The 27391-nt window shown below is 42.1% G+C and overlaps 1 protein-coding gene across 3 annotated transcripts in view; it reads right to left on the minus strand.

The window, feature by feature from the left end:
• Positions 1-8105: 8105 nt before the first annotated feature.
• Positions 8106-27391, minus strand: part of TENT4B (terminal nucleotidyltransferase 4B) — a 31449-nt gene continuing 12163 nt past the window's right edge. For 2 of the 3 annotated variants that reach the window (XM_087971478.1, XM_087971477.1), the window contains 11 exons: positions 25133-25256; positions 21781-21827; positions 20602-20722; positions 19042-19149; positions 17210-17338; positions 15865-16078; positions 14841-14967; positions 14632-14735; positions 12334-12521; positions 11105-11269; positions 8431-9106 (listed from right to left, as the gene is read on the minus strand). In XM_087971478.1, the coding sequence (XP_087827604.1) occupies positions 8924-9106; positions 11105-11269; positions 12334-12521; positions 14632-14735; positions 14841-14967; positions 15865-16078; positions 17210-17338; positions 19042-19149; positions 20602-20722; positions 21781-21827; positions 25133-25256 (1510 nt within the window). In that variant the 3' untranslated portion in view covers positions 8431-8923. Of the gene's footprint in view, positions 9107-11104; positions 11270-12333; positions 12522-14631; positions 14736-14840; positions 14968-15864; positions 16079-17209; positions 17339-19041; positions 19150-20601; positions 20723-21780; positions 21828-25132; positions 25257-27391 lie in introns of all 3 variants that reach the window. The other variant, XM_026675888.2, reaches the window with a different exon arrangement.

Consider the following 27391-nt stretch of genomic DNA (forward strand, 5'->3'; position numbering starts at 1 on the left):
AAAGAAAGAAGAAAGAAAGAAAGAAAGAAAGAAAGAAAGAAAGAAAGAAAGAAAGAAAGAAAGAAAGAAAGGAAAGAAAGAAAGCAAGAAAGAAAGAAAGAAAGAAAGAAAGAAAGAAAGAAAGAAAGAAAGAAAGAAAGAAAGAAAGAAAGAAAGAAAGAAGAAAAGGAAGGAAAAAGAAAGAAAGAAAAGGAAGGAAGGAAAAAGAAAGAAAGAAATAAGAGAAAGAAAGGAAGGAAGGAAGAAAGAAAGGAAGGAAGGAAAGAAGAAAGGAAGGAAGGAAAGGAAGGAAAAAGAAAAGAAAGAAAGAAAGAAAGAAAGAAAGAAAGAAAGAAAGAAAGAAAGAAAGAAAGAAAGAAAGAAAGAAAGAAAGAAAGAGGGGGGAGGAGGAGATAGGAAGGAAAGAGATAGATGGACAGACATTGGAGAGGGATGGATGGATGGATGGGAGAGAGGGAGGGAGGGAGGCAAAATGCAGAAAAAAAGAATAGGAAAAAAATAGAAAAAGAAGTTTCTGATTTTCAAATATTAGACACACACTTGTATTTATGATATAAAAGTCTAATTAAAGAGTTATGTATGGCGAAGATGTCACTTTCTTGAAAATGCATCCTCTTGTCTTTTTTCCCCCCTTTTTGTCCTCTTTGAAGAGCTAATATTTCCCCATCTTATCCATATCAATGTTGCTAATTTTATTAGTATTATGATTAACGGTAGCCTCCTTGTTGAACTTCACTGGTTCTCGCTGATCTTTATTAAATGATTTTTTTAAAAAAAATAAATCCGTTTCCCGACCCCACTGGGTGGATTGCAAACATACATTGGATCGGCTGTGTAAGGTACTCCTGAGTGTCCTCTTAGCCTAAATGGGGAGCTGCTTAAAATAAAAACTAGGATTATACTGCGATCTTTAGTGGGTGACAGAGAATATTTTAAAAGCGCTTTCGGTTCATTCAATGCAGGGTGAAGAAGCAGACATTCTTCTAGCCAACATGGCTCTGCTGCTCAACTCCCAGAGGCTCTCTTGACATCGAATGAAATGCAATTATCAAGAGAGAAAAAATTGTGCGTGTGTGTGTGGTTTTTTTTAAAGAGGATCTTCATCCCTCCTCGGAGATGACAATGCTGCGTGTTGTCTACAAGCATCTCATTGGGGAGAAGGAGGAATCGCATCAGCGGATCAAGCCAACCCTGTAATCTCCATATGAATATCTGCCTTTCTTTTTAACTAGAGAGGAAGCAGCTTTATCAGGCCTGCTGACTGCAGAAGCAGCACCGTCTATTCTTGGCGATATCCTTTCATTTCCTGTGCAAATACATCAAATTAGAAGTGCCTGGCTACTGTCTCTTTGACTCTTCAACTAGCCAGGTTCCCTCCCTTGTTTAGATTACAAAGACGCCTTTATTTGCTGACCACCTGTTTCTCTGGCAGATGCTCATTCTTATGCCCCCCCACCCACCCAACAAAGGACCCCACCTGATGTGCCTCTTTTATTAAGGCTGACCATTTTCTGGAGGGAGGACAATGGTCTGGGAGGGGCGCTGGTTTTATTTATTTATTCATTCAATTTATGTAGGAAAAAGTAGCCATTTCCCCAGGCTTCTCAACGGAGTAGGAGAGACGGAGGAAGTTGGTGCGTCTCCTTGCGGAGGATGGATTCGTTCGCTAACATTTGATTTAGCTCCAGGGCTGTGGCTAAAACATTGGGCTTGTGGGCTAGAAAGGTAGCAGCCTGGGTTCGAGACCCCCAGCGCCACATGATGGGGTGAGCTCCCATTCCTTGCTCCAGCTCCTGCCAACCTAGAAGCTTGAAAGCATGCAAATGCGAGTAGATAAATAGATACCACTTCGGCGGGGAGGTAATAGCGCTTCGTGATGTCATGCTGGCCACGTAACTATGGAAATGTCTTCAGACAACGCTGGCTCAATGGCCTTGAAACGGAGATGAGTACAGCCCCTTTGAATTGACAATGACTGGTGGAGTAAAATCTTCAGGGACTCCTTGGTTTACTTATAACTCATCATCATCATCATTATCATCATCTTTTAATGACCCCATAATCCCTTTCGGGTGGAGTCTGGGCAACTGACTGGAGTGAAGTGTTAACTGGCCGGATGCCTTTCCTGGTCGCCAATGCGGAGTTTTGTTCAGCAGATGTATTCTCATTGTGCTCAGAGAGAGAGAAATATTGGCCTCTACCTAGAATTGAACTCACAGCCTCCTGACTGTAAGACGAGAGCTCCACCTCTAGGCCACTGCCCTTACTTTACTTATAACTCCGGCCCATAAATTACAAAGGACAAGTTTATCACGGTTAGATTGAGATTGACCACAAATACACAAAAGTTGGATCTCCAGAATGATGCAGTACATTAGTTCTGACTTACTACAATCCGTTTAGTGACCGTTTGAAGTTTCAATGGCACTGAAAAAAGTGACTTACGACCAGTCCTCACACTTACAACCATTGCAACATCCGCACAGTTGGCTTGAGATTAAATAATAGGCAGACTCCTCTTGTCACTTAAATAAATCGTCCTTTCTGTTTTTACTAAACTGGACACACTTCAGACGAAGGGGTTCATTGCTATAAAGCCATTTTTTTAATGAGGTAATTGGACTGCGGCTGTTACCTTGGGAACAGGGCTGAGTAACCTTTATGCATTGCTTTTAAGTTAAAATGAACTTGTCTATGTACTGCCTTCTACAAGCATATTGCTGATGTATTTTTGTCTCTCCGGGGTGTTTGCTGATTCGAACGGTGATTGTAGAAGAGCAGAGAGGCAGCGCCTGTTTAGGCTAATAGCTAAGGCTAAGAAACCAGAAGACTATGAGTTCTAGTCCTACCTTAGGCACAAAGCCAGCTGGGTGACCTTGAGCCAGCCCCTTTCTCTCAACCCTAGGAAGGAGACAATGGCAAACCACTTTCTGAAAAACCTTGCCAAGGAAACTGCAGCAGCTCGTCCAGGCAATCAGACAAAATTGAACACAAGGGGAAAAAAAGTTACAATCAGGTTATCAGTTAGTCTCCTGTAATTATTACTCTGAACAGGTAGGGCGTTCTGCGTAATGTTAGATCCCTTGCCAGATTTTTTTTTTTAAAAAAAAAAACTTTTAGAGAAATCTAATTTGAAGCAAAAAATCTGCTCTTGTTTCTTTCTGTAATTTTAATGGACCAGCACCACCTGTTGGTCAGCCAAGGACATTACAGGTCCTCTAAACTCCCGCTTACCTAGCTTGGTCCAGAAAGTTGGGAAACCAATCCACAAGTTTGGAGAACCAATCTTCATCCACATGATCCTACACCCGAGCTACAGATATTCACCACTATTGCAAACATTGCAAGTATTTTAGTGCATTAGGTTCTGTCTCATCTCTTTAGTATTTTTAAAAAACTCAAATTAGATTGGGTTGCTCTTGGAAGATGGATTAATTGCCAAAAAGGGAATGGAAGCCACATGCCTCTGTGCTATCAGGAGATTGCCAGAGTGTTATTACTATTATTATCTTCACAATGTAGGTTTTTGGGAGCATTCTTTCTCTCACAGACAGAGCTTAGCGATTGATGTTTGATCAAGCAGCCATTTTGTAAGACAGAAAGCCAGGTGCGTTGACCTGTGACCTCCTGGGACGGCCCATTTTGAAAACTCCTGTTCTTCATTTTACAAATCCAGATATGCTGCTCATTCATTCAATTAACTTTTAGGTTTGGATGGCCTATTCATCCGCAAGACAAAGATCTTGGCTAGTTTGCAGTTCATACTGTATATCTGTTGAGATTCTCAGTCCTCCAGGTCACAGTTTTTCCCAAGAGGCAACTGGACTTCCTTGGTTTTTCTCTCTGAAGACGTTTTGCTTCTCATCCAAGCAGCTTCTTCAGCTCTGACTGAATGATGGGGGAATGGAGAGCTGAAGAAGCTTCTTGGATGAGAAGCGAAACCTCTTCAAAGAAAAACCAAGAAAGTCCACTTGCCTCTTGAAAAAAGCACCTTTGGGACAGTTTAAACTGCAGATACATAAACGTTGGTTTATCACAAACTGCACAGCTTATTTGATGGGGGTTTCTTGGGAGGAGGCTAGTTTGAAATGACATACCTCGCCCTTTGGGTGACATGGGTCAGTTATCTTTTCAACCAGGATACACAGGGGTGGGCTTCAAAGATTTTAGTGTTGGGTTTGCTGGGTGTGCATGACCATGATGGGGCATGGCCTGGTCGGCCTCCTGCACCACAGTGGGGAGGGGGGCCGGAGGCTTTGGGAAGGAAGGAGCAGGGGTGGGTAGGACCAGCCAGGAGTGGGATTTGAAACATCTACCCAAAAGCTATGTGAAGCAACAGTGAATTTTTGCTTTCCTCTGTTTATTGGGTCTGCCAGACTCATGATTATACTGTTCCTCGCTGGCCAAACACCCCTTTCTCTGGGATGAGAAATACACCCTTGACTTCAAAGGAAGGACCAATTCCATTCACTCCTCCACTGAAATGTGTGGGCTGTTTCCTCCCATGGCAGACATGGGGAGGGGAAAAAAAAAAGCAAAAGAACTGGAATTTTGCAAATGTATCAGCAATGAAAGGCTAGGCCAGGGACAAGTGCAAAATGCTTCCCATTGCAAATTACCATAGCGGAATTAAAAGCTGGTTAAAAAAGCAAAACAAAAATGATACGCCCCCCCCCCAGGCTAATGGATTTAGCCTCCAAGTAAGTCAATCTCTATACTCTACATACCTTTTCTGCAACTATGGCCCAGCCCAGCCAAGTTGGATCACCATCAAACGGACAACTCTTCCAGAAATTGCTAGCCAAGGTTTGTTTTTTGTTTTTTTGGGTAAGTTTTCACACGACATGTAATGTGCGACTGAAATTTAATCAGATATTTTACTTTATGCATGCAATCCCGTCAAAATTGGTTCTCTTGTCCCCATCATTTTGAGAGTAGGGTTATTGGTCAGGGAAAAGTTGGGCAGAGCACTAACAATCAGTAGGAAATCAGTAGAAAGCAGAACGTACAACAGCCTGGATGGAAAACTACAACGTAAATGGCTTAGGAACTGGTGTGCTGGAAGAGGACTGTAGATTTTATTGATAAAAGTTAAATTAAGTATACCAAGTTGGGATATAGAGGATATTTCAAACTCAAAACTACTTTGCAAAATGTAGGTATTGCAAGTGTTCCCATTTTAAGAGCTCGAAGAAACTTTTGACTGTGGTGAGAATTCTGTCATAAGGTTGGAACAGAGCATTTGAACTTGTAAGATTCAGACACAACCCAGATGTTATAGATTTGCAGCTCAGCGTTGAACTTTGGGGTCCTTGCAGCTCTCCGAGCCTGGTTTTCTCACAGACGTTTCATTGCCAAACTAGGTAACATCATCAGTGTTGGCACTGATGTTACCTAGTTGGTAATGAAACATCTGCAAGAAAAGCTCCAAGCTCAGAGAGCACCAAGGACCTCACAGCAATTCTAAAATGACATTTTGAGAGCGCTTTCTTGTTTCAAACTTGGAGCAGAAACATTTCTGTCATTTCACCCCCAATTCCCAGTAAAGTTAAGACAACTACATAAGGGGCACATATTCTTTTAATGTTCCCTTAGGACACCTTTGCCCAGTAGATCAAGTTTTCATCAACAGGTTTTGTATTTTTTGAGATGGGAAATTCTGCTATTCAACATCCAAGCTATAAGTCTATCAATGGTTAATTTGGTCATTTTGGAAAGTTGGTTGGTAAAATAAAAAGTGGTGAGGAAAAAAAAATATCACATGCCTTAAAACAGAAAATAGATGCCATGAATGATAAAACGTTGTTGAAACATTTATTTTTATATATATATATTTCACAAAATTTTTCACAAAAAAGTATTGAAACTCAAAAAAGGAATTAGATTTGAATTGAATACAGAGATGAAGTGTACAAGATAAATGAGCAGGCAAAAATTAAAAAGGTACTGAAAGTGATTTTGTTTTTTAACTTCAGATTGAAAAAAGATGAACAGTTCAACTGTTCGGTTTAAATAAAGATTTGCTAGATATACATGTGTTTCATGAATACCAATGCTGGTTATTTGAGGCAAGTAAAATTCCTCAATTTTTTCCTTCATGCTTTTTTTCTTCTTCTTCTTCTTCTGTTAGAAAGATACTGTTTACAAAATGAAACTTGAGCAGTCCAGGAAAAGCTATTTTTCCATTAAAATTTATGAAAACCATAAATTGAGACAAACCTAAGATTCCCAATGGAATCAAGATTATCTTCCCGCTACCACCACATTAAAATAATCACATGCTTATTGGAACACCAATCTCTGCAACCTGATAGGCACCTATTTCCAAGGAAGAGGGCGATTTTCCGAAAAATTGAATAAAAAACTTGAGTGTGGTGCAGTAATACAGACTGGTGTATTACATTTGTAACAGCATTTTAAAATGGCAGCTGATAATAATAATACTGGATTAAAAATAATTTAGAATTTTGTTCCCAAAACAGAGTGTAAGGGTAGGCCCACAGTTATAAAACGTATGTTTTAACTCCAAATAAATATTCTGATAATGCATAATGTGAATCCTTGTGACAAATTCTAGTTCACGAAAGGCGTTTGGCTTTTTTAAAAAAGTGATTGGAACAAAACATAACTAAAACTCTGTCAAGTTAACACCTTTTTTCAAATTTTTAAAAAATGCCTGGGGTTTTAGACCATTAAGGTATTTTGAATTTTATTTTTCCCTCCCCTTTCTGTGCTTTGAAGTCAAAATGCTTTATCATCTAGCGTTATTTTATTATTATTTTTCAGTCATGACAGTTTTTGGTCGTGTTGCATTATTATAATTATTATTTACTTTAAAAGCTTTTGCACTTTACCGAGTGCCAACTTCAGGTTGGTCTGCGATTTATAAAAGAAAACATCTAAAAGTCAGTATTTCTCTGGGAAAGAAAAGGAGTTGTCTTCATTCTCCAGACCACATACACCCAATAATCTTACATTCGGAATACACACTTTCCTCTTTATAAAGAAAAATAAAATAAAAAGTTACAGTAAACGTCACTTTTACATTCTATCCATTAAAGTGCTCCTTTGTCTGTGTTTTTTTTTTTTTCCTTTTCTTCAGATAAAGCAAGTGACTGCGATTCAACTCCTTCCATTCTGCATTCACAACACAAATTTCCACTTCTGTCTTAAAATCCAAGGCCTGCCTGAGCTAGGAAACCATCTTAGGAAGTGGGAGAATTTCAGGAAGAATTAACACGGCTTGTTGCCCCTTTAAACAGCACTAGACGATGCCGTCCCATTATTGGAGACTCTTTTAATTCTCTCTTTAAGGGTGGATTTAAAAAAATCTCTGAAAAGGGAATGAGGTAACATTCAGGTTTTTTTTTTTTTCTTAAAAGAGAAAAGAAAACAATTCAACCATGTGCATTAACAATTCTCCTTACTTTTTCTTTTTTAAAGGGAAAGCTATAAAGCTGCAAGAGAAGGGAAATTTTTTTTCTTTAAAAAAAGAAATTCAGGATAAAAGCATGCAGAAAAATAAAATAAAATTGGAATTACACCACCTTTCCCCCAATCTAGTGCTTTTTTAAAAACAAAAATGTTGATTTACAACTCTCATTGCCTCAGCCAGCATTAAGTGTAATGAAAATTGTAGCCCAACGCATGTGGAAACACATCAGAGGGATTTTACAAGGAAGACTTAAAATACAGAGGTCATCAACAGGCTGAGTTTTGTCCCCCTTAACTCAGCAACACATATCCCTTCCTTTAATAAAGTTAACTGGGTTTCCTATTTTGAAAGCAAACAAACCATGATTTCCCATGAAAGCTAACCTGGAATATCCCATCGCCTGAGTGATGATGGCACTTTAAAAAAAAAAAGAGAGAATTTTAAGTCTGTTTTTGTTTTCCTTCCCCAGAGTGGAATGCAAGATCAGAGTTGACAATAGATGGTATTTGTATATTTTATAAACAAGCATTTGCCCTGGCATCGATCTTCTTCTTTTGATTATTTTTCCTTTTTTTTCCTTCGGAGAACCAATTTGTGCCCTCTCAGGTCAATGTGCTATTAAATGATTTCAATGCTGAAAGGGAAAAAAAAACATCACAAAATGCTGAACTGTTAATCATTCGCTACATTTGTCCGTTGTTCAGATGACAATTCAGCTCTCGGTACTTTTGTTGAGGTTGTTTTTTCAATGAAAACGCATCGTCGGGGAGAGGGGAAGAAATTTTTTCTATGAATTTAAAACGGTAAATGTTATGTAGAAAGTATTTAACAAATCCACTATTACAAATGGTCAAATTTGCCCTATGGTCATATATATATACACAATAAAATGGCGGACGTTTGCAAAAAAAAATAATTTTTAAAATTATCATGCGAGGATTCACTCTCTTTTTTGAACTTTGGATTGCCCTCAAATTACATTTTCCTCCTGGGTTTTTTTGTATTTTTGTTTTTGTTTTTTTTTAAATCCTTTTGTTTTATTTCAGTTAATTACCAAACCTTTAAATACACTATTATCTACCCCTAGAAGTCAGCTCCCAAAGCTGATGGGATATATTTATTTTACATTCAAGCTTTTTATATATCTAAACAACCCTGTTGTAGCATATGATTTACTGGAGAAGCAGCCTTGTCCTCTTCCTCCTCCTCCTCCTCCCTCCCACCCACTTTTTATTTTTTATTATATATATATATATATTTTTTGCAGTTATTCAGTCTTCATGATCGTTTTTTTTCGTGGCGAGCTGGAAAAAACAAATTTAAAAAAATAAACTAAAACTAAAATGCGTTGCTAATCAACGTTCCAACAGTCTTCAGACTCCAGAAGGATCTTGGAAATCGTTTTGTCCAAGTTAATTCTCGTAGCATGAGAGAGCATTGCACACAGGGGAGGGGAGGGAAAGAAGTCCAACCGTCGAGATAGGAAAACTATCTACATAACTCTGAAAGCGCAGCGTCCCTCTTGTGTTTCCTTTTTTTCCCGTGGTAAAATGGTTGTGGCTTAGTGCCCTGGTACTGTTTGTTCGTCACCAAGGTACCATGGCTGGAATTTCCTGGACCTTGGATGCTTTTGTTGGAAGAAGAAGTGCGCAAGAGCCTCATGGATCCGTGCTGTGGGGTAGAAAAGTAGAGACAGAGAGAGAGAGAGAGAGAGGGTGAAGACCTGCTCCGTAACAAAAGCAAATGGCATTAAGAGAGTAACTGGGTCTTAGTGGGGAAGGTACGAGCTAGAAACTGGGAAATGGGGAGTTCTAGACCTTAGGCATGAAAGCCGGCTGGGTGACTTTGGTCCAAACATTAGGAGCCTGGGAGAGTTCTGGTCCTGCTTTAGGTTATGAAAGCCAGTTGGTGACTTTGGGCCAATCACCTGGTAGCTGGGAGTTCTAGTCCCATTTTAGGTGTAAAAGCCAGCTGGGTGACTTTGGGCCAATCACCCAAGATGGTGCATTCTAGTCTTGACTTAGGCATTAAAGCTGGCTGGGTGACTTTGGACCTATCACTAGGAGACTGGGAGTTCTAGTGCCATTGTAGGCATGTAAGCTGGCTGGATGACTTTGACCAATCATCAGGAGATGGTTAAGTTCTAGTCCTGCCTTAAGCATGGAAGCTGGTTGGATGACTTTGGGCCAATCACCAGGTAACTGGGAGTTTTAGTCTCATTTAAGGTGTGAAAGCCAGCTGGGTGACTTTGGGCCAAACACCAGGAGATGGCGAGTTCTAGTCCTGCCTTAGGCATGAAAGCTGGCTGGATGAATTTGAGGCAATCGCTCTCTTTCAGCCGAAATTATTTACTTTATTAAATTTATCATTTAATTATAAATTTCCCTCTACAAAGCGACTCTTCTCACAGAGTTGCTGTGGGGAAAACAGGAGGAGGCGTATTAGGTATTGTTCACCACGTTGAGGTGCTTATAAAGTAATACAAGGCGGGATTTAAAAACAACCTAATAAAATGAATTTAAGGGTGTTCGTCCGACTGTTCGCATCACATATTAAAAGAGTGAGATGACCAAGGCTCAGTTCAGCTCAATTTTTCTTAGTGGGAAGTAGGGGGACGGGGGACCGCAATTATTCCCAGAATGCAGGCTTAAGTCATCCCAAGCTGCGTTTAAGCGCAAAGTTCTAGTGCCCCAATGGCAAACCTATGACACGCATGCAGGGGTGGGATTTTACCAGTTCGCACCTATTCGCTAGAATTGGTTGTTAACATTCTAAGCAGTTCGGAGAACCGGTTGTTAGAAGAAATTACTGGCCTAATCCTGTAAGGAAGGCAGGAAGGAAACATTCTGGTGTTGCTTACAGAAACTGCCTCTTGTTAACCCTTATTACATTCTTGGCAGTACTAGACTTCCTGTCTCAGGAACAGCTCTGGAGGTTTTTTTCCCCTCCTTTGCTGGTACTTTGCTTGTGTGGAGTGACCATTCAAAGTTACAATGGCACTGAAAAAAGTGACTTAGGACCATTTTTCACACTTACGACTGTTGCAACATCCCCACAGTCATGAGAGGCCAGGCGGGGAGATGCGTGCCTTGATGTGAGTGATATTGAGTTGGCCACGCCCAGCCAATAACATGACCACCAAGCCATGTCCACCCAGTCACATGACCACCAAGCTACGGCCACCACCTAAGCCACGCCCACAGAACCAGTTGTTAAAAATTTTGAATCCCACCTCTGTACACATGGCCAGAGGTGGCAGGGCCCTCTCTGTGGGCACGCTAGCCATCAGCCCAGCTCAGCTCTGCTGCGCATACGCACCTTCCGCCAGCCAGCTGGTCTTCGGGTCTCTGCTGCGCATGCGTGGGGTACATGTGGAGGGTGGGGCGCATGGGGCAGGGATGGCGTCCATCCATGGGACGTGCATGTGCATGTGTGGGGGGCGCACTCAGATACGTGAGGGTTTGGGTGCATGTGCAGGGGCGCGCGCACGCATTGCATTTTGGGGATTTGGGCCCCTTGGTGCCGAAAAGGTTAGCCATCACTAACACGGTTCCAGTGTTTCGAGAGCTCTTAACCTAGTTCCAGGGCAGGGGGAGAATCCCAGGACTGGACGGGCTTCAGATACTCTTGAGGGGAACCAAGATTGTTTGAACCTGGGGCCATACCGACCTGGGACTTATTTGTCACATTGGATGCGTTCACGGTTTGGCTACTTGGCATTTTGCCGCTCAGCTGAGAGGACCCGAGGGAGATCTCCTGAGGGACCAATCGGTTTGCCGAAGTCTGGCAGGAGCCCAGCTGCTTTGAGGTTTTGCATGGGGTGCCGTCCGACTCCTGCGGAGGAGGAAGGAGCAGAAGGGATGATGCCATCTTTTGACATAACGGGAAGCATTTCAGCACCTTTCAAAACGACATGCGGGTACCGGAATTCTGTCAAAACACAGGTTGTCCTCGACTTACGGCTGAAACGGAGCCTGGAATTTCCATCGTTTTTAGCCATGACGGTCGTAAGCTGATTTTACTCCCCCCCCTTTTTTGGGGGGGCGGTGGACATTAAGCAACCTTGATGGTCATTAAGCAAATCAATATATCAATGTAAATCGAATCACGTCTGAAATGCAGATACGGTGGAACCTCGGGTCGTGAACGCTCCTGTTCGCGGCCAAATCGGGTGCCGAACAAAAAAAATCCACCCAATTTTTGAATCAGGTCACGATTCAAAAAATCGGATGGTGAATAAAATAGATGCGGAAAGATTCCTTTTCCATGCCGATTTTTCTGACTGGATGGTGGGGAATGGAAGGATTTATATTCCTTGCAGACAGCTGGTCATTTGCATCCTTTTTAGAGAGCCGTTGAGACCACTTGGGAGGTTTATCTGTGTGTTCAGGGTCACCTGAATAGTGCAAATGGTTCCTGTGGTCTGCATTTTTTTCTGGAAATCCAGCCTAAAGGAACTATTTTGCACGACTCAGGTGACCCAGCGATAAACTTCCAGGTGACCTCAACGATTCTCAAAAAGGATGCAAATGACCAGCTGTCTACAAGGAATATAAATCCTTCCATTCCTCACCATCCAGTCAGAGCTGAAGGAGCTTCTCGGACGAGAAGCGAAACTTCTTCCAAGAAAAAAAAACAAGAAAAGTCCAGTTGCCTCTTGACAAAAGCACCTTTGGGGCAACCATGACCTGAAGGAAGGAGAATCTCCACAGACCTTCTCAACCTCTGGCAACTTTTTAAGATGTGTGGACTTCAAGTCTCAGAATTCCTCAGGGCTGAGAGTTGAGATCCGTAACGTCTTAAAAGTGGCAACGTTTGAGAAAACCTGACCCTCAGGCATTTAGAGGCAGCGGTGCGGTAGTCCCAACTGAATTTTATTGGGGGACGTTGACACTTACCACATCGCTGGAGCTGGAGAGCGTGGATGACGATGAGGACAAAGGGCCTGAGGAAGAGTTTGATGAATGTTTGCTTGGGGTCTCCAAAGTTTTACTTCTCGGTTTTCCTTGTGACTGGTTCTCTTCAGAAAGATTGTTGTTATATTTGTCCAGCTGTTGATTATCCACTATTAATGTTACTCCGTTACCTAAGGACAAAGGAGGAATGGAGAGTAAGCACTATTTCACAATAAAGGAGGAGTGTGTGTGTGTGTGTGTGTGTGTGTGTGTATATATATATACTGTCTGTATCAAATCTCTTTTGAATGCACATATTATACACACCATAATTATAACCATTGTTCTTATAATATATACAATACAATCTTCACTTCTAAGTGCCCTATACGATTTAATCTATAATCAAATATAATCCAGTGATAATATTGTTTATGGTATTATTGCGTATATCTCTATCTATCTATCTATCTATCTATCTATCTATCTATCTATCATCTATCTATCATCTATCTATTATCTATCTATGATCATCCTATTTTATTGATTCCTTAATTATAAATTATTAACTTCTGCTCCTATTTTCTAAACATTTACAAAACAAGTCCCACGTTAAATAATACTCTGTTTCCTCTTTATCCTTAATTTTCATAGTTACAACCATTGTTAAGCGTGGTCATGTGATCAAAATTCAGCCGCTTGGCGATCGGCCCATACTTATGATGCTTGCGGTGTCCCGAGGTCATGGGATCAACTTTTGCGATCCTCTTGACGAGCGAAGTCAATGGGGAGACCCAGATTCACTTAACAACCGGGTTACCAACTTAACCCCGGAAGGGATTCACTTAACGAACGGTGGCCAGAAAGCTCTTCAAATGGAACAAAACTCACTTAAAAAATTGTCTTGCTTAGCAACATTAATTTGGGGGCCCAATGGTGGCCGTAACGTAAGCCGAGGACAACCTGTACTTCCAACAAGAACAGACGCTTTTAGAGAATGCATAACAATTTGCCCACTTCATGTAAAAAGGATGTTTCCCAATGTCAGTTTAATGAGGATCTTTTGTAATTGTCTAAGAATGGCCAGACTCTTCCAGGCTCTGAGAGTTTATCTGCCCTGCCATGTGCTGTTTAAATCAGCAACTCTTCTCCATAAATATCCAACTATGTGGAAAAGTATTTCTCTGCATCTCGGTTAATGAAGATTTATCTTTGGACTTTGCATTCTTCTTTCCTCCTTACAGGAGCTCAAACCTATAAAACCTGCTTGAAAACATCTGGCTTTCCACTGATTTGTGCTTGTCCTTTGTTTATTCAGAAGTCATTCCTGTCTTCCTGTCGTATTTAAAGGGGTTTCATAAATTATTTAGAATCATGATTTTTCCCCCTGGTTCCACGAATCCGAAGGAATCGGCATCACTATTCTTCCGTCCACACATATATATTTCCAATACAAGAGTGTTTTATTTTATTTTATTAAAATGCTTCTTTTGGAGGAAAACAATCCCAAAGCTTAATAAAAGAAATCTTCCTTTAAATTTTCGTGCAGGGAAGGAAGCATTGCATCAGAAGTGGCTCGTACAGGGATGAATGGAGCTGTTTCCAAACAAGTCCATAAATTCAACTTTAATAATTTATAGCTTGAGCCATTTGGGATCCAGCTGTTTTTTAAAAAAAAAATCTACTGCTCGCTTTCCATGTCCAATCCAGCTTAATGCTGTTCAGAATATTTGGGAATAACTTAACAGTAGGCCAAATGGCTTTTGATTCCTCTTATATTATTACACAACCACTTTATTATTTGCCAGCATCAGGTTACTATCAGGCAAACTGTTTTTTTGCAGACTTAGCTGTTGTTATTCCATGGTTCTTTCTGTAATGTAAGTGGCTCAGTAGCTTGTTTTAAAAATCAAAACTGTGAGCCTTTTAATTGCTGAAAAATCAGGTCGATTATGTGACCAACGTGCTTCATGAATCATGAGCCTCAGTGGCGCAGTGGTTAGAGTGCAGTTCTGCGGGCTATTTCTGCTGCCTGCTGGCTGCCTGCAATTTGGTAGTTCGAATCTCACCAGGCTGAAGGTTGACTCAGCCTTCATCCTTCCGAGGTCGATAAAATGAGGACCCAGATTGTTGGGGGCCACAGGCTGACTCTGTAAACAGCTTAGAGAGGGCTGGAAAGCACTGTGAAGTGGTACATAAATCTAAGTGCTATTGCTATCAAAGGCAAGCTGCATTAGTCATAACTCAAGGACTACCTATGTCTCTGAAATATTGCTGCCAGAACTTTTTAAAGTCTCTTACCATTGCACGACGTCTCTGCATTATTCTGGATTCCCCACTGTTTGGATATCCATTCTCTGTACGTCACAACTTCTTGCGTAACTCGGATTATTCTTCCTAATATACTGTGACATTTTGTTTGGGGGAGAAAAAAAAAGATTACTGGATTTGAAAGCAGGAAAAAAAGGATGAAGTCAGTGAGGCCTCTGATTGAACTCTCCAATGTTTACCTTTCGCTTTCATTGTTGGGGTAACATTTAGCTATCGGGGAGACGGCATGGCTCAGAACTACATATGCGTAATCGAAGGCCTGTTTCACTTGCATGGCGCCGTAAGAACTCCTTCCAACATCATTGCCTTTAAAGAAAAAAAGATATCTTAATATCTTAGAACTTAATTTTTAAGTCAATGAATAGAATAGAATAGAATAGAATAGAATAGAATAGAATAGAATAGAACAGAATAGAATAGAACAGAACAGAACAGAATAGAATACTTTATTGGCCAAGTGTGATTGGACACACAAGGAATTTGTCTTGGTGTAAATACTCTCAGTATACATAAAAAAAAGATACATTCATCAAGAGCCAAGAACCATAAGGTACAATACCTAATGATAGTCATAGGGTACAAATAAGCAATCAAACATACTAGGAAACAAGTCAATATAAATCGTAAGGATACAAGCGACAAGGTTGCAGTCATACAGTCACAAGTGGGAGGGGATGGGTGATAAGGAGTGATTAGATTAATAGTAATAGTAGTGCAGACTCTGTAAATAGTTGGACAGTGTTGAGGGAATTATTTGTTTAGCAGAGTGATGGTATTCGGGAAAAAAACTGTCCTTGTGTCCAGTTGTTCTGGTGTGCAGAATAACTAGACACAAATGTCGTTTTGAGGGTGGGAATTAAAACAGTTTCTGTCCGGGATGTGAGGGGTCTGTAGATATTTTCCCAGCCCTCTTTTTGACTCATGCAGGATACAGGTACTCAGTGGAAGGCAGGTTGGTAGCCATTGTTTTTTCTGCAGTCCTAATTACTCTCTGAAGTCTGTGTCTGTCTTGCTGGGTTGCAGAACCAAACCAGACAACTATAACCTGGCAGTATGCTCAAAAATCATGCCATTATACTAGCAAATGATGAATAAATCAACCCAGAGAGAAAATATCAGGGAAAGATGGGGAGCAAAGTATTTTCAATGGCTTCTACTCTGTGCATCAGAAACCTTCCCACACCCAACGCAAAACCCCGATACCTGGTTGTAGTGGGTCTTCAATATACAACATTGATGGTCTGTAACCATCTAGCATATTCTTCTGAACTTCATCCTTGGCGACGTAGGAACCCCCATCCTTGATTCGGATTCCCGTTTTCAGGTAGTTGAAATGACGGCCATATAATTCAAAAAATTCTATTAAAAGGACGCCGTAATTGGCATTGGGGGTGCAGGCATCCCCCCGGGGATGTAGCTGTGGAAACAAGCAAAAGGGGTTGAGCGGGGGAAAAAAAACAAACAAACCATCTTCAAATTTCTGGACCATCCCATTCGACAATTGAACGAGGTCCATGAAATGGAAAAGCCCATCCGGGAAAGGAAAAAACCTTGCAGCGTAAAACGCATTTTCCAACCTCCTCGATAGGATACCTCAAGACAGCAAGCCGGTAAATTCAAAAGCCCCCAGTTTATCCCAAAGGTGCTTTTTTCGGGAGGCAACTGGACTTTCTGGTTTTTCTTTGAAGACGTTTTGCTTCTCATCCAAGAAGCTTCTTCAGAGCTGAAGAAGCTTCTTGGATGAGAAGCGCAACGTCTTCAAGGAAAAAACCCAAGGATGTCCAGTGGCTTCTTTAAAAAAAGCTCTTTTGGGACAACCATGACTTGGATGGCTGAGAACCTCCATAGATACTTCCAGTCTATCTATGCAAAGTTCCTAATGGAACATTTGTTCGTGCTCAACTGATGGCAGCAGCGATTTTACCGGCTGTTCTAAACCTAACTCCATCAAATTACGATGGTGCTTTTTTGATGATGCTAAACTTTTATTATTTCTTTATTTCCTCCCTTTATTATTTTTACAAATAATTCAAGACAGCGAACATATACAACTCACCTTCCTCCTCCAATTGCTTTTTTTAAAAAAAAACTTGAATTCTGTACCATTATGAGCAGTGGTGGGATTAAATTTTTTTTACTACCGGCTCTGTGGGCACGATGTAGCTTGGTGGATGTGGCTTGGTGGGCATGGCAGGGGAAGGATACTGTAAAATCTCCATTCCCTCCCCACTCCTGGGAAAAGGTTACTGCAAAATCCCTATTCCCTCCCCACCCCACTAACCTGCTTTCCAGCTCCGTTCTCCTGTGTAGGGCAACAAAAGGAGACCCAGCCGACCAGCTGGGACTCAATGGAAGGCAGAGAAGAGATGGGGGCGGGGCCAGTCAGAGGTGGGATTTGCCGGTTCTCCAAACTACTCAAAATTTCCACTACCGGTTCTCCAGAACTGGTCAGAACCTGGTGAATACCCCTTCTGATTATGAGCAATAAGGGATATGCAACAATTAGGACACAAAACTCATAAACGGTCAGGAAATAATTTTAACTTACCTGGAGGAAGCTGACGGCCATTAAAAAAAGACTATAGGATCCAATTCCACCTGTGAATACTTCATTGAGGTCCCTTTGCAATAAGAACTGTTTCAATACTAAAACTAAATATGGCAATACAGGATATTTCTGCAAAAAGGAAAAAGAAGGTTGGAATTATTATTTTTTTACTTCTTCTGTCATTGTGTGTTTCTCAACCTAGGCCCCTTTAGGGTGGGCGGACTTCAACTCCCAGAATTCCCCAGCCAGCCTTATGGTGCAATTCTAAGAGTAACTGCAACTTCTACGAAGTATTAACCAGTACACAATATGAACCTTTGCTAGGTTATGTTTTTATGTTAATTCGGCTGCCAGGCTTCATTCTGTGATGATAGAAAGTTATCTAAATCACTGTAAACATAATGTTCTCTTGATTAACTCTTTGTACTTTACAGTTATCATGGACTGCAGATATAACGTTTGATTGTTGATTATTTTCGTTAGGGACTTAGCTAATCCAACAGCTAATCTAGTTCTGCTGTTGAAACAAAAAGATAAAAGCAAGAAATAGGGACTAAAATACTTATCAGAGTACAGGTAATCCTGAACTTCATGATTGTAATTGAGCCCAAAATTTCTACTGCTAAGTGAATTGTGCCCCATTTTAGGAGCTGCCACAGTTGTGAATCACTGCAGTTGTTTAGTCACAGTTGTTAAATGCATCTGGTTTTCCCCATTGATTCTGCTTGTCAGAAGGTCGCAAGAGGGGGTCACATGACCTCCAACCGTCATAAAAATGAAGCAATTGCCAGGCAACCGAATTTGGATCAGGTGACCATGGGGAGTTAACGGCCATAAATCACTTTTTTTCCCGTTGTAACTTAGAACCATCACTAAATGAACTCTTGTAAGTCAAGGCTACCCGTACGTGAGATGGTATAAGTAGTTCTCGACTTATGGCCGCAATTGAGCCCAGAATTTCTGTTGCTAAGTGAAACATTTGTGAAGTGAAACATCTGCCCCAAATGATAGGAACTGCTTGGACGCACACCTCATATTAGACAAAGTTTTAAAAGTTCCTCTTTCCTGTGGTCTTTTTTCATACTTGGCTTTAGACTCAAGTAAAGCAGCAGAAGTGCAACATTAAAAAGAGGGATGTTGTTGTGCCCCTGTCAGAATCTGATTCGGAGGGGGAGGTCGAGCAGCTGACAGGGAGTGGGAATGTGGCTCCGCTGGCGGTGGAAGAAACTGGGGAAGGGCAAAGTTCGGCTGGGCAGAGCAGGAGAGAGGTAGAACAAGGGAAAGGGAATTCAGAGGAAGATCCAGGCCCACTCCCTCTTCATCCTAGGACATGCAGGGAAGAACGGAGAAGGGAGCAACGTGGGTTGTGTGGCTTACGGGGGAGGAAAGGGCCCTGATTCCCTTCATTAGCTGCAGCTGGGAACACAGTGCTTAAAAAGGGAGGTTGCGCACAGCAACGTGTTGGAAGCAAATTGTGAGTTATCTTTTATTGTCGAGGCTTATCTGGGTTCCTGACGTCTTCCCAACTGTGTGTGTTTTGTTGGCCTTTGAAGTCTGCGATTCCTTCTCCTGCCCTGTCCAGTTAATTGCTGCAGCTGTGGTTTGTATGGATTTTTATTTACAGTTGCCAAGCCTCTGGATTTTGATCACATGATCCTGGGGATGCTACAAAGGTTGTAACTGCGAAAAGTGGCCATTAAGTCACTATTTTCGGTGTTGTTGTAACTTCGAACGGTTACTAAATGAATCTGTTGTAAGTCAAGGACTACCTGTACAGCGTGAGCATTTCATAAAGCAAGGGGAAACGAAGTTTACCTTCATCATCAACTGACCTTAATAAAATCTCTGATGAGATAGGCAGCCTTTACCCCATTCTGTACATTAAAGCTGATATCCACTTTTACCTCAGTAAAGGAGTCTGTCAGTTTAATGATAGGAACCTGAAGAAAGAGGGGAAAAAGCATCTTTTGTCCTTAAAAAAATAAATAAAGCTTTTCTGATAAAGAATTAGTCTTAGTTTGATGCAGAACGCCTTGGAAATTAAACCAATCAGAATTTAGGGATTTGACCTCTGCTTAGATCCAAAGAACCAAAGGTGCTTTTTTTCTGGAGGCAACTGGACTTGTTTCTTTCTTTGAAGAGGTTTTGCTTCTCATCCAAGAAGCTTCTTCAGCTCTGACAGGATGGTGGGGAATGGATGTCAGAGTTGAAGAAGCTTCTTGGATGAGAAGCGAAACCTCTTCAAAGAAAAAACAAGAAACTCCAGATTTTTCCTGAAAAAGCACCTTTGGCACAACCATGACCTGGACAACTTTAATAGATTCTTAGATCCAAAGCTTTGATTTGAGGACAATTTGAATGAATTAGCTCTTCTACTCAATTCAGACTCATGAGCAGAATTCTGCACTGTGAGCCAAGTTGAAAAATGAGCCGACTTTTATGGACAGGCATACACATATTTTTATACAACTGAACTGAATTAAAATTTTAAACTTAATTCCCTGTCTGTGGCGTGGAGAGGCCAGGCCGTTAATACGAAGCTGAGAGAATGAGATACACACTCAAAACATCTGCTTTTAAACATGAACAGATAATTGGGAAAACATCACAGAAGTTAATTATTCTTTATCCCATTTTTTTTTTTAAAAAAAGAGCGATGTTTCAAAAAAATTTTTAAAAAGGCTAGGAGTCAAAATCTTAATTTAACTGAGGGAAATGGGGCCCGCCGAATCCATGTTTATTGATGTAATTTGCACTACTGAAATTAACGTGCACCTTTTTTTTCTCTTTATCTATTTTGCATCGGTTCATGTCCAATGACAAACTGAGACAAAAGATGAAAAGCCATCCATTATATATAATTACACACAACATGTGACTTGAGGCAAATCATATCAATTGTCAGGACAGAATCTGAAATATCAGAGCTGTCCGTTGTTAGGTGAAGATTTGAACTGTGGCGGCCCTGTTCAATAACAAATTTATTAAGTGGAGGTTAACAGAATAATAGAGTTGGAAGGGATCTTGAAGGTCTTCTAGTCCAACCTCTCTGATTCAAGGAGGAGACCCTAGAGCAGTGATGGCTAACTATACCATTCTAGACAAAGTACAGGCTCCCCTGTGGGATGTTGTGAGAACGATCACCCAATGGAACAGAAGTTGCCCTCGGAAGTTGTGGAAGCGCCATCACTTGAGACTTTCAAGAAGAGATTGGACTGCCATTTGTCAGAAATGGTGTAGGCAGGGGGTTGGACTAGATGACCTACAAGGTCCCTTCCAACTCTGATTATCTGTTATCTGTTTCCCAAGTTACTTTTGGGGAGGAAACCACCCCACGTGCTACAGGTGCATACACACACACACACACACACACACACCCCGAATTAACTTACAGTGGCTTTATCTAAAACCTTCACTGAACCTTTGTCAGCCACGTTGTGCTTTCGAAGTGCTTCTTCCAGGGTCCACAGTGGCAAAGTCTCCCATTTTCCAAACACCACTAAGTCAATATCGCTGGAATGAGAAGGCAGAAGGTTAACACTTTGTTCGGATGCGTTTTGGAATCAGAATGGATAGATTTCTGCAGAAGGATCAGCGTACTATCTCGTACAAAATATCCCAAGCTTTCCTGCTAAGGGGCACCTGCTTCAGATGCCCTTTGGCACTTAACGAAGGCTATTCCCTGGTCTCTGAGTTACGGAAACATTAGTGCATTCCCTCACCCTACCCCAAGCGTCTTCAAACTTGACAAGTTTAAGACTTGTGGACTTCCAACTCCCAGAATTCCTGAGCTAACATGACTGGAGGAGGAATTCTGGGAGTTGAAGGCCACAAGTGTTAAACCTGTCAAGTTTGAAGACCCCTGTCCTAGACGTATAAATCTGCCAGATGACTGATCTCAGCCTTGCTGGGCCAAGGGCCTTTTCATAACCCTCAAATATTCATTTTCCAGTTTGTTCCAGTCAGATGTTGTTAGTACGAGATAAGCCTAGGAATAAATTGGGGAGGAGGAAGGCAGATGGGGGGGCAAATATAGACTTCATTTAGTGACCACAATTGGGATTGGCAACTCGTTTAAGTGACGCAGTCTCTAAATGAAACCACAATTGTTTTAAGATCTTACTTAGACACAAGATCTTACACTGGTTGGAAAATAACCAAAGAGAGAAGCAACCTGGAATTAAGGAGAAACTTTCTAATAGTGAGGACAATTAAGCAGTGGAACAGCTTGCCAACAGAAGTTGTGGGCCCTCCATCACTGGAGATTTTAAAGAAGAAATTAGACAGCCACTAGTATATTCTCTTGCTTGAGCAGGGGGCTGGACTAGAAGACCTCCAGGGTCCCTTCCAGCTCTATTCTGTTCTAACATTCTAGATCTAAGAGCTTACAAGAAGATCTTACTTCAGTTTTCTTTTGCTTTACAGACCCGTGAAGGACCTAGCTGTGGGGGTGAGTCATAAAGTTACTTTTTCCATAACCGGGAACAATTGCCAAATGAGAACTACCTGTACTCAAAAGGGTTGCTTGGAGGAAAGATAAAATGCAAATGCAATAAATAAAACTTACTAACCTAGTAGGTAAATATAAACCAGTCTTAAAACTTCCAAATATCTGCACCTGGGGGGAGGGAGAAGAAAATCCGAGCACACATATTAAAAACTTTTATCATAAGAGTAAAAAAAAATTAGCAGCAATGCAGACAGTTGTTGCCCTCAACGTAGAGTTTTTTTTAGATCATCCAGTATATAGGATTAATCTAGAGTTCAAGCTAAGCCATAAGCAAGCAGGCATTTAATGAATGTCCTGCCTGAATGTATGTTTCTGGCTTTCTCTGACAAAAAGAAACCAGAGAATGAAGCCATTATCTGTTTTAAGTTTATCCGTGGCTTCATTTAATTATCCATTTGCTGTAGGACAGTGGTGGCTAACCTTTTTGGGCTTCTGTGCCAAAAATTGTGCGCGCACTTGCATGCTCGCGTGCCAGCACCCAGAAAGCAATGCGTGTCCCCCCACACATGCGCAATCCCCACCCACCCCTTACCTGCGTTGTGCCTCCCAGATGATTTTCGGCCGGTTTGAGGCCTTTTTTGGCCTCCCAGGGGCTTGAGGGAGGCTTCTGCAGGTTTTTCAGGCCGAAAACTAGGCCCGTTTCGTCACTTCCGGTATTTCCGGAAAAACAGGAGGTGACAAAACGGGCCTAGTTTTCGGCCTGCAAAGCCTGCAGAAGCCTCCCTCAAGCCTTTGGGAGGCTGAAAAAGGCCTCGAAACCAGCCGAAAATCAGGTGGGAGGCACACGCGCATGCGCAGTGAGGTAAGTTTGCCTGCAACTCGCATGCCGGCACAAATGGCTCTGCGTGCCACCTGTGGCACGCGTGCCATAGGTTCGCCATCACAGCTGTAGGAGAACAAACCGAATCTACATTCAGATATTTCGCAGCGTCTTCTCAGCTGCGTCCACTCGTGGATATTTGTTTGCTACTAAGCCAGGCTTTGTTAAGCAGAGAGCTTTCAAAATTTGCAGACAACTTTGCTCGTTGCAGGCGCTTCCACAACTCCTAGCAAAATCTCTGGCTATTACTTGTCTGAAGCTCCTTAATCTCTTTATCTTTATGATGGACCTGGGACAGAATCTCTGGGACAAGCATTCTCCAGATGACCCTCATTTTCAGATTTGCATACCCCACCCAGGCAACAGCAGTAGCACTTAAGACTTACATACTGCTTCACAATGTTTTCCAGCCCTGTCTAAGCAGGTTACAGAGTCAGCCTCTTGCCCCCAACAATCTGGGTCCTCCTTTTACCCAGAAGGATGGAAGACTGAGTCAACCTTGAGCCGGTCAGGATCGAACTCCTGGCTGTGGGCAGAGTTAGCCAGCAATACTGCATTCCAACAGTCTGTAGAGATTCTCAGTCATCCAGATCACGGTTGTCTCAAAGGTGCTTTTTTTTTCTTTTCAGGAGACAATTGGACTTCCTTGTTTTTTTTCTCTTTGAAGACGTTTCGCTTCTCATCCAAGAAGCTTCTTCAGCTCTGACTGGATGGTGGAGAATGGAAGGATTGATATTTCTTGCAGACAGCTGGTCATTTGCATCACTGAAGCACTTGGAGGTTTACCTGTGTCCTCAGACCACCTGAGTAATGCTCCTGGTTCCTGTAGTCTGCATTTTTTTTCCTTCTGGAAATCCATTCCTACTCCCAACACCATTCAAAGGGTGTTCATCCCAAATTGTATAGCTAAAAGCGCTACTCAGGAGATGCTGAGGACGCAGATAAACCTCCAAGTGGCCTCAACCACTCTCTCAGAATACAAATGACCAGCGGTCTGCGAAGAATATCAATCCTTCCGTTCCCCACTATCCGGTCAGAGCTGAAGAAGCTTCTTGGATGAGAAGTGAAACATCTTCAAAAGGAAAAACAAGTCCAGAAAGTTGCCTCCAGAAAAAAGCACCTTTGGGACTGCATTCTAAACCACTACGCCACCCCGGCTCAATAAGTGCAGTGAAGGCTTATTCAAGAAAGTTTTCACACTGATGGGAACTGCACACTCTCCGTACTTTTAAAGAAGGGCTGGCTTTCTTCTTTCAAAAGTGAGATCTAAGTCGCTTCCTTCCTTCATGGCAGCTGTGTGATCCCTGGTTCCAGGATAATTTAAGCCTCTCACCATCTCCCTAATAGTGAAGCCCGGACGATGCCAAGAACGCTTCTCACTTACTAGGAATGTTTGTGTCTAAGCACATTCCCCGGAGTAACAGAGAAATGACACAATTGCTGGCTTCTATAAATACTTTTAAGAAAAGCATGCTGAAGGCTAAGCCCTTCTTTTATCGTTCAAAAGGCTAAGCTCACAGACGTTCTTAAATGGTTTTTCTTACGGGACTCTTGATTTTTCAGATGAACTATGATGAACCTGCCAATGGACATTTTGCAGATGTAAACAGATGACTGAGGTTAGGTTTGGGTTTTTTTTTTTTGCTTCCAGTTTTAGATCCATGCCACAAATGCAGCTGGAGGGAAAAGGAAAAAGCTAAGCACATCCATGGCGGCGGTCTTTCCTGCTGTGTGGAGATTTGGTTTTGTCAACCCCCTTTGTTGGGTTTTTCAGAAGCATCCAAGCTGAATGCAGAGGAGGCCTTTGTGGTCTGTGAACTTTGCTTACATGGTTTACACGTTGCCCTTTGGCAAATTATTTCGGTCACTGATCTGGCTCCAAAGCTCATCGGAGCCAAAAAATGTCAGCGATGTGTTTGCTTTATAAGGTTATGTTGGGAGGGTTCCAGTTCCCTTTCCCTTTCTTTCTTTCTGGTCTCCCTTCCCACACGATGAATTGTTGAGGGGAACGGACCAGTCAGGAATGCAAGAGGGAAACGGAATCTGAAAGTCCAAAGAGACTGGCTGATCTAGAACGGGCAACAGTTTCATGGCAGGAGTGTCCAACCTGGCCCATTTTAAGAGTTGAGGATTTCAAGCCCTAGGATTCCTCAGCCAGCCACGCTGGGGTCAAAGTTGGAGACCCCTGGTTTAATACAAGGTGCAAACTCATCCCAAAACTTACTTCCTGCTGATATTGTTTGACATGGCTGGCTGGGGAATTCTGGGAGTTGAAGTCCACAAAGTCTTAAAGTGCCCAAGATTTAGGGCATCAATCTTGCAGGTTAATTGGACAAGGAAACCTGGAAGTCTCTTTATCGATAAGAGTTTGTTTCCCCTGATCCCTGGGTGACCGAGACGAAAATGTAAACCAGAGCAGACTGAAGTTATGCAAACGTACAATAAAGACTGCATGGTTTTCTTTTTTTAAAAAAAACTGCAGAATGGTGGCGTTTCTGTCTTTAATACGTTGGACGCCATCTAAAGTCTACAACCATTGTACAAGAAACAGCAAAGTCTTCAGCGACTGAGTTAAAGAGTTTGCCAAACTTACATCCGCATTGGGCCAGAGTTCCTTTATTACGTTTTCTATCCTGTTCACCACCTCCATCCGCATCCTTTCTTCTTCGGGTCGAGGAGACATGTACTTGTAGAAGTCATTGATTTCTTCGTGAAGGCTGAATAATAATAATAAAAAAAGAGCTGAGTTAGCAAAATTATATAACCACGAGGAAAGGGGGAAGACTTTTCTCTGTGGCTTTTTGTAGGCTTACTCAGAAAGCATTTTAATCAAACTCGGTGGGAGTTTTTATGTCCCGTCCTATTAAAAAAATGCATCTGAGGGCCCGGAAGGAAATCCCAAGCCAGCCTTAACCTCGTGATACATTGGTAGGAGAGAAACAACAGGCTGGAAGAGGCAGCTGTTTAATACTCCTGCCACCCCCAGGTTCTCTTGGGCCATCTGTTCTGCGGCACAGAAACGGAAAAGAAGAAAAACCGAGGTGAGGAGGAGCCTGGAGGTATTGGGAGAGACGGCCTTGAAGAAAATAAGTTGCCCAAGAAAAAAAGGAAAAGGGTGAGGAAGAAACTCAAGATGGCCCCATCTTGATGCTCTTTGGTCTAAGAGGAAAGGAAGGGGAAATGATGTCAGAGGCTTTCACAGAATTGGTACCATAGATAGTCCTCAATTTACAATCACAATTTCCATTGCTAATCAAGGCGGTTCTTAAACTTGTTATGTCTGACTCTACTTCTTCTTTGTCCCAGTTAACTTCGAGTGGTTGCTAAGCGAATGGTTCTAAGTCAAAGACGATCAGCTGAATCAATAAAATAAGGGATCTAGTATTTCTTGCCGGGCCTGTTTCCTGACCTGATTTACCTCGAAGGCTGATAGATTTAGACGCAAATGATCGATGGTGAGAGAGGAAGGACATGGAGTACACTTCAAACACAGGCAGCGTGCAAACAACTTCCTTGTTGCTGATAAAATGAGAATATTTGTAGCTCAGGGTTGAAATGGGGGTGGGGTTGTTTCCTCGCAGATGTTTCATTACCCAACTGGGCAACATCATCAGTGCTAAATGAGGATGTAGCACTGATGATGTTATCCAAATGGGTAATGAAACGTCTGCAAAAAAAACAACCAAGAGAACATCAAGAACCCCTCATTTTCTTGTTGATTAGGACAGTTTAGCACAGGGGTCCCCAACTCCTGGGCTGCAGCCCACCAATGGGCCACAGCCTGTTCAGAACCAGGCCATGCAAGCAGTGGGTACTTGTGTGCACACATAAAGCTCCATTTTGTGAGCGGCAAACATGAACGCCTGCTGCTCTCACAGAACCATTTTGTCTCTCCCTACTTCCGCCATCCATAAAACCAGGAAGGTTGGGGACCACTGGTTTAGCAGATTACACGGGGCAGTTAAGATGGGGGCCGAACCATAATTTCAGGCTGCAGACTGTTCTGACCCAAGCTTCGTCAAATGTAATGAAACACAAACTTGTTTTAGAAGCGAAACCTATTTTAATGCAACACCGGGAATTACTTTCATTTCCAGCCAGAACTAATCTTAAACAGTTCCCCAAGATAAGCACACGCCTTTCAGTGCTGTGGAACACTGCCAAAAACAGAAGTATCCAAATTAATTATAACAGAAACCACCCGAAGTACCAAGAAAAACCAACCAGTATACACAGAGCTTCAAGGAGGACTTGAAATCTATCAAAATTCTTTTCTTCCTGCAAAGACTTCGTCATTGAGGTCTGACTTTTATCCCTTATGGGAGGAGCAATCACCTCCCGGCCTTACTTCCGAGTCGCCCCTCCTGTTTCAGCTGCTCTTGCCTTCTAGCAGCTCTACGCACATGCCCACTTGGAACAGGCTCCCCTGGGTCCTCCGCTTCGCTGCTGCCAGACTCCAAAGGCCCCGAAGGCAGCACCCCACTCCCAGATAGTCCTGGCCCCATCCCTGTATCTGACGCAGGACCCTCGTCCGAGGCATCCCCAGACTCCGACTGGTCCCCTTTCTTCTTCTCTGTCCGACTCCACTAACGGATGCATCGGCTGCCAGCGAACCACAACACATATGTGAAGACCCAAACAGGCAACCCACACTGTCACTTGGGGACGACATCCTGAATATCAGCAAAACACTGCTCTCCCTCCCGAGAAAGCCCCGGAATAGCAACAGCACACCATGTTGACATTAATAGTTAATATTAACCGCTCCGATAAATGCAGGCGGCATCCTGTATAAAGAGGCCAACCTGCCCTCAATTATATTTATGATGTCTTTTGAGATACGTTCGACAGT

Source organism: Notechis scutatus, chromosome 9 (assembly GCF_049901735.1).
Source record: "Notechis scutatus isolate UNSWTSFEM ecotype Mainland chromosome 9, rNotScu1.2, whole genome shotgun sequence".
In the NCBI taxonomy this organism is placed as follows: domain Eukaryota; kingdom Metazoa; phylum Chordata; class Lepidosauria; order Squamata; family Elapidae; genus Notechis; species Notechis scutatus.